This window comes from Anabrus simplex, chromosome 8 (genome assembly GCF_040414725.1).
Source record: "Anabrus simplex isolate iqAnaSimp1 chromosome 8, ASM4041472v1, whole genome shotgun sequence".
Lineage (NCBI taxonomy): Eukaryota > Metazoa > Arthropoda > Insecta > Orthoptera > Tettigoniidae > Anabrus > Anabrus simplex.
In genome coordinates, this window is record NC_090272.1 from 115,396,975 (window position 1) to 115,411,222 (window position 14,248).

General features: G+C 40.6%; 1 protein-coding gene across 1 annotated transcript in view; it reads left to right on the forward strand.

Moving 5' to 3' along the window:
- The first annotated feature begins 306 nt into the window (after window positions 1–306).
- Window positions 307–14,248, forward strand: part of LOC136879328 (tachykinin-like peptides receptor 86C) — a 1,256,628-nt gene continuing 1,242,686 nt past the window's right edge. Inside the window, exon 1 of the mRNA XM_068229069.1 lies at window positions 307–384. Coding sequence (XP_068085170.1) covers window positions 307–384 — 78 coding nt within the window. The remainder of the gene's footprint in view (window positions 385–14,248) is intronic.

The following is a 14,248-nucleotide window of genomic DNA, read 5'->3' on the forward strand; positions in this document are numbered from 1 at the left end:
CAGAAAATATATCCACCAAGAGATGCCTGAAGTGTAAGGATGGGCATTTTTCTACTAAAGTACTCATTTGGAATAGTCACGTTCAGAGAACAACCACAAGATTGACAATGCTGACCCATATGCTGTCGAGTAGTCGTTGTGCCCTCAACTATCACTAATCGTAATTTCACATGAAAGCCAGTAGTTCTTTGAACAGTAATGGCTGGGGTTGTCCCTGTGTCACTCTCGACAGTAAGATCCGAGCGACCCCTCTCCGTGGAGCACCTTTGGACATGACTGCGACGATCATTGTTGCCAAGGCAAAAAATGCGTTTCCCCGCTGAAGACGACACTATGCCTCTCGTCAGCCCACCCACAGCCCAGTTAGTCACCTCACATGCCAAGGTGAGTTACTGTTCCCAGTAATATGCTCACAAGGTTGCAATAGTGGGCCTTCTGCTCCTGTTCCACAAACGAGTGAAAGAGATAGAAACTAATATGCGTGTGATCCCTCTTCAATCGAATGCGTCAGTGTTCTGACTGTTGTTTTGCCGTATCACGAAAAAATCTGATGAGACTCGCGGGTTAGCATCATTAGTCGAACGCAATCAGACATGCTGCTGCGGAGAGAGAATTACAGTACCTTCAAGGTGATAATTCTGGTACAAACGTAGCGCAGTGGAACTAGGATTATTGAAATTTCCAGGTTAGATATTGAGCGTCTTGTCGATCTTGTATTCACTATCTTGATTCGGCTGAATTTCGATAATTCATGTAACCTTGTCATGAGCTGAATCTAGTGTCCTGTCACAGGACAGCCTTGCACGTCGATGTTATGGGGTCAATGGAAGACCTGCTGCAGGGACACGGGATCTGCACGCGGACGACTACCAATTATTTGTCGCGTATTGTGTGGTGCCACAGTAGCTCGAATTTGTGTGTTGTTCTGTAGCCTGTCCGTGACATGTGGATGATGTCCACTGTGTGTTGCCATCCCAGGTCTTTGAGCATGCCTCTATTCATTTGCCCACTGCTGTCATATACGTTGTTCCGTACACCCATCTCTGCCAACACGCGCAGCTACAGACCTCATGCAGACCAATTATCGGGCCTTCTCAACCAGTCATAGTTGCTCATAACATTTCGAACCCGCCGGTGAGGCCTGTTTCACAAGCACAGGCTACACGTCAATTAAGCTCTTCTGGGCTTCATTAACAAAGGTGGTTTACTTGTGAGCAATTATGTGGGGAGGGCCGTATGAACAATCCAATTAGCCTGAAACTAGTATCGTGTGCGTACATAACTGCCATCATTCCTATCTCAAATATCAACATGGATGACCATTTTCTTTGTCTACATGTAATTTTCATTTTCACTACTGTATAGTACTCGTTACGCACGGTTATACGTTAAAAACCAAATATCCCCGCCCTATTCTAATTTTTAATGGCTCATCACTGCTGCCAACTTGACTAGCTGCACATTGAAATCACGAGACATAATCATCAACAAACTAACCTCAACATAAGTATCAATGATAGAGGTTTCATTACGGAAGTAAATGATCAGTCAAGATAATCATAATCGAGTCATTTTATTTAAGCTTGTTTAGGAATTCAAAACACTCTTTCTCCTTCACTTAATTTACTGTTATATATTTCTGCCTTTATATTTGTACCGGGGTAACACCTTCTCCGGCCAGTTAAACAGGGCGCGTTCTATAAGGCCATCTACCACATACTACCCCATCACCTACATTGCACCCCTCCACAGATCGCCTCAATCTCTTGCATCATCTTTATAGACACTCCTAATAGGCATAATTTTGTTACCAATGCATCCCTGCTGACTGTGTCAAAGAACTTTTCAAAATCTATAGCACCGGGCGAGTTGGCCGTGCGCGTATAGGCGCGCGGCTGTGAACTTGCATCCGGGAGATAGTAGGTTCGAATCCTACTATCGGCAGCCCTGAAGATGGTTTTCCGTGGTTTCCCATTTTCACACCAGGCAAATGCTGGGGCTGTCCCTTAATTAAGGCCACGGCCGCTTCCTTCCAACTCCTAGGCCTTTCCTATCCCATCGTCGCCATAAGACCTAACTGTGTCGGTGCGACGTAAAGCCCCTAGCAAAAAAAATCTATAGCCGTTATATATAGTTTTCCTGCTGTCTACTGTTATTATACCTTTCCTGAAACCTCTCTGATATTTCGAGAGGATGGAAAATAATTCCGCCCATTTCATCAGTCTATTTGCCAAAATTCCTGTATATAATTTACTTAGTGAGACCAATAGTGTTATGCCTCTGTAGTTACTTTGCTTACTTCTCTCCCCACGCTTTCTGTAAATTGGGCTCTGCCATAACTTATGAAATTCCGAAGAATCAAATATCTTATTGAACAATTCTAATATTTACAGCATATGTTGACTTTTGCCTGCTTCTTTCCAAAAGTCATTTGTTATACCACTTAAACCCCCGCTTTCCTATATTTGACCTTTCTTATCATTTCTAAAACCTCATATTATAATATTTCTTCTTCTAAGCAGGGGATATGAATCTACAGATCCGTCGAGATTTCCATACACGTTCTATTGTTTATCCAAGTATCGTGACCTCCCAACAATTTGTGAAAAATAATCAACCAAAACTCCATTGGAAATTTTAACATTAGCATAACCTCTATCCCCTCTGCTTAGTTTGTTAATTCTATTCCATACTTCATCGCTATGATTATTTTTATAATATATGTTTATTAATTTCGTCTCCTGTTGCCCTCGTACTTCCGTATTCCTTTAATAGTTTACAATGCTGTTCACGAACCTCAGGCTCACCCTCTTTCCTGAATGCCTTAAGGGCTCTAATCACCTCCAATTTCTTAGTTTTACACATTTCACTATACCATCCTTTCCCGTTATCTTTATTATTATTCTGCTCTTTTTTTACTTGAGCTATGATCTTAAGGGATTTCCCTACTAGTTATAACGCTAGGTCCACATTACTAATCAATAACCCTACCTCTATTCCACTCTTAATTATCTGTGACTTTTCTCCTCTTAAATATGAACCTATTTCATTATTCTGTCATCCTCTTTGTTCTTACAATATTACGTTTCTCCTGCACCTTCTCATACATCCTTAAGGTAACAGATACCGGGGAATGATGTTATTCGGCCCATTCTCTTATCTCTATTTTCTTTACCATTTCTAAAATATCTCCTGTACACACAACCAAATCAATTTCCCTGCCTCCGTGCGTTGTGATATTTGTTAGCTTTCCCGTTTCATCTCCCACCACCATCCATTCAGAACATATAGATTTTCTGCGGCACATAGTTCTAAGAGTTTATCCCCATATACGTTACGCTCTTTATCCCGACTATTTCTGATACCTCTCATTGGCTCTATTACTTCTTTACAATATGCTGGAATTGATTCCCCAATTCGTGCATTCCAATATCGCAACATAAAAATTCCTGCTTCTTCGAAGTTACCTCTCATTAAGTTAATCTCCTCTAATAAATCCTTAAAAAATTCATCTTCATATATGGTGAACGTAGAGGATGGTTGTATAGAAAGGGTATGCATATATCTCTCTGTTTACTACCTTCCAGTTTGAGCTTTATCCAAACTATATCTTACATATCATTAGGTAATTCTTCTACCTCATTAATATCCTCCTTTATCAAAAGTGACATCTCTCCAGGAGTTTCCCCTTGTGCCCTTCTCTTTCTTTTCATTACACTTCTCGTAACATACCTCTTCCACAATAAGATCTTCCCTTCCGGCATCCATGTTTCTCAAATATCTCAAAATTTTCCACAAGCTCAAACACTCCTTCATTCCCCAGTTTGCTTAATACGCCGTCTATTATAACAAAGTCAATTCTCAACACTAGTTATTTCGCTTTCCTGTTATCAGTAACACTTCCTGTTTTACTTCGTGTGTTTATTGTTTATTATTTTATCAATTTCAAATATACTTCCAAGTAGAGAATTACAAATTCCCCCTAGCATCTTTCCTCCCCGTTTATTTCCTTTTCCATCTACGAGATCCCGCTTTTTAGTCCATATGTCTTTCAAGTTATGTCCTTGTTTATTTTCCTTATGACCTTCTATTTGCGCAGAGCAGGAAATGTTAACCAGAATGGTCTTCCTGAACGTAGTCTAAGAGACGGAATAGTCACGTATTTGGATTTTTTGAAAAGTATGCCAAAATTCGACGGTTTTCGGTCACCAAACGAAGATTATATAATTTGAGCTAAGATTTAAATTTCTTTGGTACTTTCTTAGACCTCGTCAAGACAAAGTGAAGTGACACCTCACTTGCCTCCATACGACATCTTCAAAATGGTTCCTAATTGAACCCTGCGTTGGGTTGAAAACTTTCCTCATTGATCATATTCGTTCTTTTTCCTATTCTTTGTAACTGAATGCCAACCGCCAAACACATACCTTATATGGTTCGCCATCTTGTGATGACGTCATAAGCATTACGTCAGCAATATCGGCCTCAACTTGTTCGTTCATTATTATAATTTAAAATAATATTCAAAGCATTCCTGTAGAATACTTTTTGTATTATATTACAAGCATCACATCGCTTATTTTCTGAAGACATCCGATCCGAATGTGAAAGACAATGAATTCATTGGGTGATAACCTATAGATTAGTCCTCATAAATTCTTAGGACCTAGCCCTACCCATCCCCTACTAAATTCTTTGAAAATTGAGTTTTATTGTTCCTAGCTTTTCTACCACTTTAATGCGCTCGGCTATTGATATGGATTTGACCAAGTTTTACGGCTAGATGCTCTTCCTGATGCCAACATTATATGAAGATGTATTCACTATTTTGTGTTCCTATGATGGTTGGTGATGTGGTGTGTTGAATGTAAATGAAGAGAAGGGTATTAAAACGAACACAAACCGAAGTCCCCGAGCTAGAGGCTTCGAACATGTGCAGATAAAATACAACAGTCAAGCTCCTGAGGGAGCAATAGATTCGTGTTTTACCGCATAACGCTGTAGGAAAATAATCGGAGCACTTTTGAACCGAGACGTTGTCTACGGGATAAGAAACGGCTTCTATATGTGTGATATTTTCAAGTATACTAAACTGACAGACGAGCAGCAATTCAAATAGTTCCACTAGATGTCAGGCTATTCCTCAGTACGATTCTATAGGTAATTGGCATGACTTTCACATAAAAGCAAACTCTTTTTCATCATCTTTACATCATCATTACCACCATTTCACCGGATTCTTCGAAGATGCAGCGACTCGGAATACCTGCATTGCTGTAGAGACTAAGTCTCGGTTCGCTCTAAGGTCACGGACTTCCCATGAAAGCACATTAGTAAGATAAAAAATTGCATTTTGAGTAAAAAGTTATATTTCTATGACGTTTACTAGAAAAAAAAAAAGTATCACACAGTAATTCAAGAAGAGCTCATACGAGTCAGGTCGTTGCGACTGGAAAGTTCACGTTCTAGTAGAAATGAAAGTTCTTCATGGAGTGTTTATATGTATTTGCAACTGGCTTTACGTCTCACCGACACATATAGGTATTATGGCGACGATGGGATAGGAAAGGGCTAGGAGTGGGAAGTAAGGTTTGAAAATGGTAAACCACGGAAAACCATCTTCAGGGTTGCCGACGGTGGGGTTTGAACTCCGGAATGCAAGCTAACAAATGCGTGCCCCTAACAGCATTGTTGCCTCGAAGAATTATATTTACCTTCGTACTGCGGTACGCGGCGGCAAATTCGTCGAAGTTTTCCGAAGAGTTCAGATCATTTTCTTACAGCGTTATGCGGCGAAACAGGGAAATATTGCTCTCTCAGGAGCTACAATCTTGAGTTAAAATTCCAAGTTCGGCTGCAAATCGAATCCAGGACACTCTGAGCCGAAGGCCAGTTCTCTAACCATTCAGTCAAGCAGCCAGACTGCTTAGAAAATGGAGTAATTTATATATATATATAAAGCAGAATGTCTGTCTGTCTGTCCGTCCGTCCATCTGCCCGTTCCTTATACAAATCCATACCGTTCCACCAATCTGAACCAAAACAAGGACGAGACAAAGCTCATTTTAAGCCTCATGACGCGAAGAATGAAACTCCATTACGCCTTACGGGACCCGAAAAGCATGTTATAAGATCCTGAAACCAACCATTATGGAAATATTGTCATTACACTACCCCGCTCTATGAAATGGATGAAGAAATGACCAGCCGTAACCACGGCAACCTCACTTCAATGATTCTATGGTAGAATACAGGTCTGGTGTTCGACATAGCCACGTACGTAAATGTAGGCTAGGCCACGGGGAAGTTCTGTTACACATAGCACTGTCTGGAAAAAAAGCTCTGTGGAGGTAAGCCACTCCTAGAGGAGCAAGTGGAGGGAGGGTGTTATACAAAAGTTACTTAATCGAAAATATTTTCCAATCCATACGTTTCGGGGTCGCTGAGATGAACTGTGACACTCCGCAGGTCGTTTTAGTTCAAGTTCAGCCCCCGTTGGCAGGGGAAGTGGGACTAAGGTGTGAAAAAGGCCAAAATGGGGGAGATTATGGATGTATGTGTGTTCATCCCTCTGGGCGGAGGTGTAAAGTGGGTTAATTATAAAAGTAATAAAAAAGACGAATATTACAGTGGAACCTATAGTTTTCGCGGTCGCTGAGATTAATAGTGACACTCCAAATGCCTTTAAGTCAAAGTTCAGCCGAATCGGACGGGGGTTAGAAGGGGTGAAAAAGAAATTATCCAAAATAACCGAAATTACGAATGAATGTGTGTATGAAAAAAAGTGAGCGTGGGAGCAAGACTCCCCTAACACCGTGGCACTCTGGATGCCGTTTAAGTCATGGTTCAAGCCCATAACTCTAAAAGTAAAAAATAATTCTTAATCAATCGTAACAATAACGAAATCTACAAAAATTCGCCTCACACATAATTAACAGGTAATAAAATACCTAAAAGTAAACAATCGATAAAGTTCCTGGGCAGCGCCGGGTAATATAGCTAGTTTGTAACAAATCAAAGTAAGAACTACATACCAAGTCATTTGTTGCACGAAACAATATTTGAAAATTCAATAAATGGAATTCAGACCTTAATAATGAACCAAATTATGTATAATGGTATATTTAAGAGAGATCTAGAAATGTATCTGTTGCCGATTTGTCCAGTTACACCAAATTTCACTTGGCACTTTGTTCCACTTTTCTGTCCATGATGTAATCACAGACTACTATTACACACGTGTTCACAAGAACACTACTCTAACAACTCCCCATGTTACTACAGCGATGTCTCCTGGCATACTGCCTTTCAAGGTTGAAGGTCACTATAGCTGCTAATACAACCCTGTGCTGCCATCGTTTGGTGCACTACAGAGCTAGTCTGGGAACTTTTTGATCCGACCTTATATCTTCAGTTGACGATCTTCCGGACCGTGTTCTTGCAACCCTTCAGCATCGATTCTTCTATAAACGGATTGTGCCAAATGAAAGAAGCTACATGAATCTGATATACCAGGTAGGGCTGCAGATACGATAAGTCGTGTGATATGCTTATGATCTCAGGAACGTATAGTAGGTGTAATGCGTCTGTGGTTTGTTTGCGAGCAAAGCGCTCTGTACCAGAAGGAGAGGCAGGTTCTTACTCTCTTCACCTGCATCGTGTCCTAAGATTTTCTTAAATCTCATGGCATTAAACAGTTGTATGAAAATACAGGGAGCGATTATCAATTTTTCTTTCAACAACAATGAACCATTCTTCATCAGACGCTGTAAATTCTCATTTATTGCAAGAGTGAACACACCCTGTTTTCGTTGTTTACTTCCTCTGTATAAGAATAGCTTAACAGAAATTTCTCGCTCTATAGCTCAGGAGTGTATCTAGGTAGGATATCGTTAAGTTCTTCCAACGGCGTAGGATTTTAAGTCTGATCTCTTCTTCTCTCAGTTCTTATTAATTCATTAATTAATTATGTAATTACTTCATTGCAGTTTAATGGCCAAAAAAGTAAAACTTACGCAATCAAAAATAATGGACTAATAAGGTGAGTGAATTACTCCTTGCTGTAGTCAACTAAGGGATCTTTCTCGTTTCCTGCAGGTCGATATGTGGTATTTCCCACAAAAGTTCTTGCATAACATGCGTTGTTTGGTTCTTGGAACTTCTTTCTTACATATCTCGTGAGGAAAACCGTGCACGTCCTCACATCGCGTCATTGAAGACCTCAATTCTTGGTTCTCACTTGTCCATCTTTTGTCGATCATTGCATCCGTGGTGTAGAAATCACTAGAGATTTCTGTGCGTTTCTGTTTTCTTCTTTTAATCACTTCCTCTGCTGGTTTCGTATTACGTAATGAAGTTTCATTCGTAAGTCTTCTATGTGAAAATGGTTCCCTCGTCAGCGCGTACGCCATTCTGCATCGAGTTGATTTCGATACTCATAGCAATTTTTTCAAGTACCTTGACTGGACGCTTTTTAATTCAGCTAGGTCTGTCGCAGTCAACTTTTCCCAAATCATTTCTAAACCAAATGTTAATATTCGGATTATTATAGCATGAAATAAAATTATGGCTATTTGCAGTGAAAGCCTGCTGATGTTTTCTATGTTATACATTCTTCTGATGGGTGCTATTGCCCTTTCCTTAATGTCTAGCCTGAAACAGTTGCATGTCGACTGTAATGTAATTCCGAGAGGTATTTGAAGGAACTAACCACCTTAATCTCTTTATCTCTTAAAGTCATAGACTTTTATGTTGCCAGTCTTCCCCCTTCAGGGATGTCATATGTGCTGTTTTGTCGTGAAAATTGTGAATTCATTATCATCTGCCCAAATCGCCAGCGACCGAGCTCGATAGCTGTAGTCGCTTAAGTGCGGCCAGTATCCAGTATTCGGGAGATAGTAGGTTCGAACCCCACTGTCGGCAGCCCTGAAAATGGTTTTCCGTGGTTTCCGATTTTCACACCAGGCAAATGCTGGGATTGTACCTTAAGGCCACGGCCGCTTCCTTCCCACTCCTAGCCCTTCTCTGTCCCATTGTCGCCATAAAACCTATCTGTGTCGGTGCAACGTAAAGCAACTAGCAAAAAAAAAAAAAAAAATCGCCAGGGGGTTCAAAGCTATCTGCAGCTCACCTTTATTAGGAGAGCCTAGGACCATGTCATCTGCATACAGATACATATAGTGGGAGTTTATTCTATGATTTTCGTGATGTCGACCATAGCGATGTTGAAAATTATAGGGCCCATAATGTCTCCTTGTAGTACCCCGTTAGTCCATGTAATGTCCGACTCGTTGGATGAATGGTCAACGTACTGACCTTCGGTTCAGAGGGTCCCGGGTTCGATTCCCGGCCGGGTCGGGGATTTTAACCTTCATTGGTTAATTCCAATGGCCCGGGAGCTGGGTGTTTGTGCTGTCCCCAACATCCCTGTAACTCACACACCACACATAACACTATCCTCCACCACAATAACACGCAGTTACCTACAAATGGCAGATGCAGCCCACACTCATCGAAGGGTCTGCCTTACAAGGGCTGCACTCGGCTAGAAATAGCCACACGAAATTAAATTAAAGTCCATGTAATTTCCCTCGGTGTTGATTCTCCGTCTTGTATTCTTATTATATTGTAGGCCAGAATATTTCTTATTGCTGTTATGATTTTATTTTCTCCCATCGTTAAATGCTACAGTTTTGTAACAGCTTCGTCCAGTTCACTGAATCAAAGGCTGTGGTATAATCCACGAAAGTGTGAAATGTGCCCTTTGTGTGGCGTAATGACTGGTCTATATCGTTAAGTAAGTTACGAATAGCTCGTAAATTTGATTGCTCTTCACTGAAGCCAAATTGTTGGCCCGGTAATAAATGATCATTATCAGCCATAAGTCCCTTAGTAAATAGATGTGAATATACGTCGAAGATTTACTCTATCTGGTAGAAAGCTCACTACTCTGAAAGCTACACTTTAGCTCATTTCGTGAAAGTATGAGAGACTGGTTGCTCTCGTGCTAATCGTTTCAGATAGTGTGATACTTCGGCTTTCTCACGATTGGGCGGATGTGAAATATGATTGTTCACTGCCCTTGAACACTCTTTGAAATTGTCATTAAGTGCAAGGGAAATGGCGTTTACGTCGTGCGTTTTAATCCTGACCGTTCTACAATTCTTGTAGACTTATCCCCCATCAACCGATTTGCTATCCAAAAATTTGATATTTTCTGTTATCGTCATTAGTATTACCGAATTATCCATAGTATAATACAAATTTTATAAATTAAACCGAAATTTAGAACAGAAAATCTTCGAAAAATAGGGAACAATTTCTAATCGTGTGTGTCATGGCAACTATGTTATGGGTTATTGAAAGGATTTGGCATCAGCGAACTGGAAAAGATTCATAAAAAATGGTTTAGTAAAAAAATGCATCGGATGGATGGGTTTCGGATAAAGAATATATAAGGAAAAATACTTGGAATAAATAGATTCGGAAAATACGCTCTTCTATTTCGCTCGGGGATGTTCGAGGATTGTTCATGAAGTTCCCGTTTGGAATGTTGATAAATCTGACAAAGTTGTGAGAGATAAGTCTCCATGTATTAGAATGTAGGGTGAAGTTTTACGTTCGCAGTCTTATCGAACAGTAAGTAGAAAACGAAGCAATATTATCAATCGGTATAAACGCTATATAAAGCACAAGGAGCACATTCCTAAGGATCACGGCTTAATTGATTTTATGAAGCTTAGATTCATTTAGAACCAGGTAAATTTTCCAAATACGAACCTATGCTAAGGTAAGCTTACCGAGCAAGTGACCTTGCTGTTAGGGTCGCACAGCTGTGATATTTTATTTCGGAGATAGTGGGTTCAAACACCACTGTCGGCAGCCCTGAAGATGGTTATCCGCGGTTTCTCATTTTCACACCAGGCAAATGCTGGGATATGCTTGCTATTGCTCGACGGAATGAGGTATTTCAAAACCTAAAAATAAAGACTTGCTCCAAATAAACCGGAAATGGACTTCCGTGCAAAAACGAACTGTTTATTTTCAGAATATGAAGACAGTGCATTTATTGTGCGCTTTTGATGCGAGAATCAACTCTTTCCAACACTGTGTTTCGACAGTGCATAATCATCATCATCGTCTGTAGTGAGCATACAGTATTCAATTTCCAATTTTAAATACATCTTCGAAGTTTTAAAGAATCTGCTCCATATTTATAATATAAACAAGTTTATTAGTCAAGATATATTATTGTTATAATTACAACGTTGTTATAATTGTTATTTTTATAATTAGAATATGTGGAGATGGAGGCACTTACGTGCATGTGGGGCTTGCCCTTTCTCCATCTACCACCCTTAGATTATACATATAAACTAATTTAAGGATAATAATAATAATAATAATAATAATAATAATAATAATAATAATAATAATAATACCGGGCGAGTTGGCCATTTGGTTAGTGCAGCGCAACTGTGAGCTTGCATCCAGGATATAGTGGGTTCGAACCCCACTGTCGGCGGCCCTGAAGATGGTTTACCGTGGTTTCCCATTTTCACACCAGGCAAATGCTGGGGCTGTACCTAAATTATGCCCAAGGTCGCTTCCCTCCCACTCGCAGATCTTTTCTATCCCACTGTGACCAAAAGACCTATCTGTGTCGGTGCGACGTAACGTAAATTGAAAAAAAAAAAGTAATACTGACAGTAATGTATATACATTCCTGTTCCTTTTTACGATTATAACAATATACAAATATAATTACATATTAATTTAGTATGTGTAAATATTTAGTTTGCCGGCACCGCGGTGTAGGGTAAGCGTGCCTGCCTCTTTCTCATAGGCTCCGGGTTCGACTCCTGGCTAGGTCAGGGATTTTTACCTGGGCCTGAGGGCTGGTTCGAGGTCCACTCAGCCTACGTGATTACAATTGATGAGCTATCTGACGATGAGATAGCGGCCCCGGTCGAGAAAGCCAAGAATAACGGCCAAGAGGATTCGTCGTGTAGACCATACGACACCTCGTAATCTGAAGGCCTTCGGTGTGAGCAGTGGTTGCTTTGTAGGTCAAGACCCTTCAGGGATTTTGCGCCATGGGGTTTGGTTTTGGTGATATTTAGTTTCCCTACAATACATGCCATTTCGAAACATTTGTTTGCCTTTATTCTTGTGCTACAAACCCAAAGAGTAATGATACAAATAGAGATGTAAGTTTGAAATATGGTACAGAATTGTACAGTGTTCCAAAAGCAAATTTTTTCTACTTTGCTATTGAGAAACATAAAGGCTTGCCTATCATTGAGACTTCAGTGTGATGATTCACTCTGAACTTTGCTTACTTTTGGGGAGATTGGTAAATCTAACATTTCTCAAATATGCTAGACTATTTATTTCTTGTGGTAAAGTTTGGAAACGGTCCTAAGCGAGAGCTTCATGAACTTCCATTTTCAGCTGATTAATTTTTGTATCAGAAAGTGTAAGTTTCGTGGGATAAATGGGAAATTCAAGCCAACTTCAGTGCATCGATCGAAACATTTAAGAGGAAACCTGTGCAGCTGCACATAATGTAATAACCTAAAATGTTATCGGTAGAGCCTGGATGTTTAGACAGTAATAGATAAGAAGGCAAACAAACTTACCTGGTAGGAACACTCGTCTACTTGCTCTTCTGTAGTGTAGCGGGCCTAACATAACTTTCAGGAGTTTTAATAGACCGGGACCCTGCTATTTATGCAAATCGCATAGTAAAACTGTTGTCCGGGCACAGTATACAGTCGAAATTGGTTATAACGACCCTGAAGGGACCGCCAGTCAATGGTCATTATAGCTGATGATCGCACAAATCGGTTTTTGTTGTTGTTACTAAAAATGTATCTGTAAATTTAAGGCTTCACACTTACATGGTTAATTAACAGAATAAAGTTACAACTTGTCCACCTCTGTGGTGTAGAGGGTTAGTGTGATTAGCTGCCAACCCCGGAGGCGCGGGTTCGATTCGCGGCTCTGCCACGAAATTTGAAAAATGGTACGAGGGCTGGAACGGGGTTCACTCAGCCTTGGGAGGTCAACTGAGTAGAAAGGGGTTCGATTTCCTGCTCAACCATCCTCGAAGTGGTTTTTCGTGGTTTCCCATTTCTCCACCAGGCAAATGCCGGGATGGTACGTATCTTCAGGCCACGGCCGTCTCCTTCCATCTTCCTAGTCTATCCCTCACAAACTTTCCATCCCCCGACAAGGCCCCTGTTCAGCATAGCAGGTGAGGCAGCCTGAACGAGGTACTGGTCCTTCTCCACAGTTGTATCCACTGACCCAAAGTCTCACGTTGCAGGGCATTGCCCTTGAGGCGGTGGAGGTGGCATCCCTTGCTGAGTCCGAGGGATAAACCGAAGCTGGAGGTTAAAATGATTAAGAAGAAGAAGAAGTTAAACTTCCAAGAACTCCAAAAAAGTAACTGAATTAAGTACTGTATTTACAGTACAGTGTTTGTGGAGTGGAACTGCCAGGAATTTATTTCATTTCCCTTCGAAGAATAGTTCCACTGGTCGGCACATTATTTGTTGTTTAATGCTTAAACTATATAAGTAATCATTCTCATTCTTCAATATCTTTGTGCTCAGATTATATGATCTGCTTAATCGTTTAAAACAAGTTTCTTCGAAAAAGGACCGTCCTTCCAAATTGTAGAAATCTTTAGTGTGGTACACCCTATTTCTATGCGATGTTGACATTTGTTTCCCCTTTTTCTAATCACCACATTATGTTACTCTTTTCCAGTATTTAATACTTTCCTTTATTGTACAAGTTACCTTACGTCGTGCCGACACAGATAGGTGTTATGGCGACGATGGGGTAGGAAAGGCATAGGAGTGGGAAGGAAGTGGCTGTGGCCTTAATTAAGGTACAGCCCCAGCATTTGCCTGGTGTGAAAATGGGAAAGCACCGAAAACCATCTTCAGGACTGTCGACAGTGGGGTTCGAACCCACTATCTCCCGAATACTGGATACTGGCCGCACTTAAGCGACTGCAGCTATCGAGCTCGGTACTATTCTTTATTCTGACACATCTTCACAACCTTGACTATTTAACAGAATGATTTGAAATCTACAACAAGCGTTACATTGTTGTCAGCAACAACCTAATAGGTAACAAACATCAACACTGGACGTTATAGCCAATAAATTTCTCTGAAATGTGGATTACTTCTCTACAAATCACTGCTCCGTCCTTTATTCACCTACGCCTGTC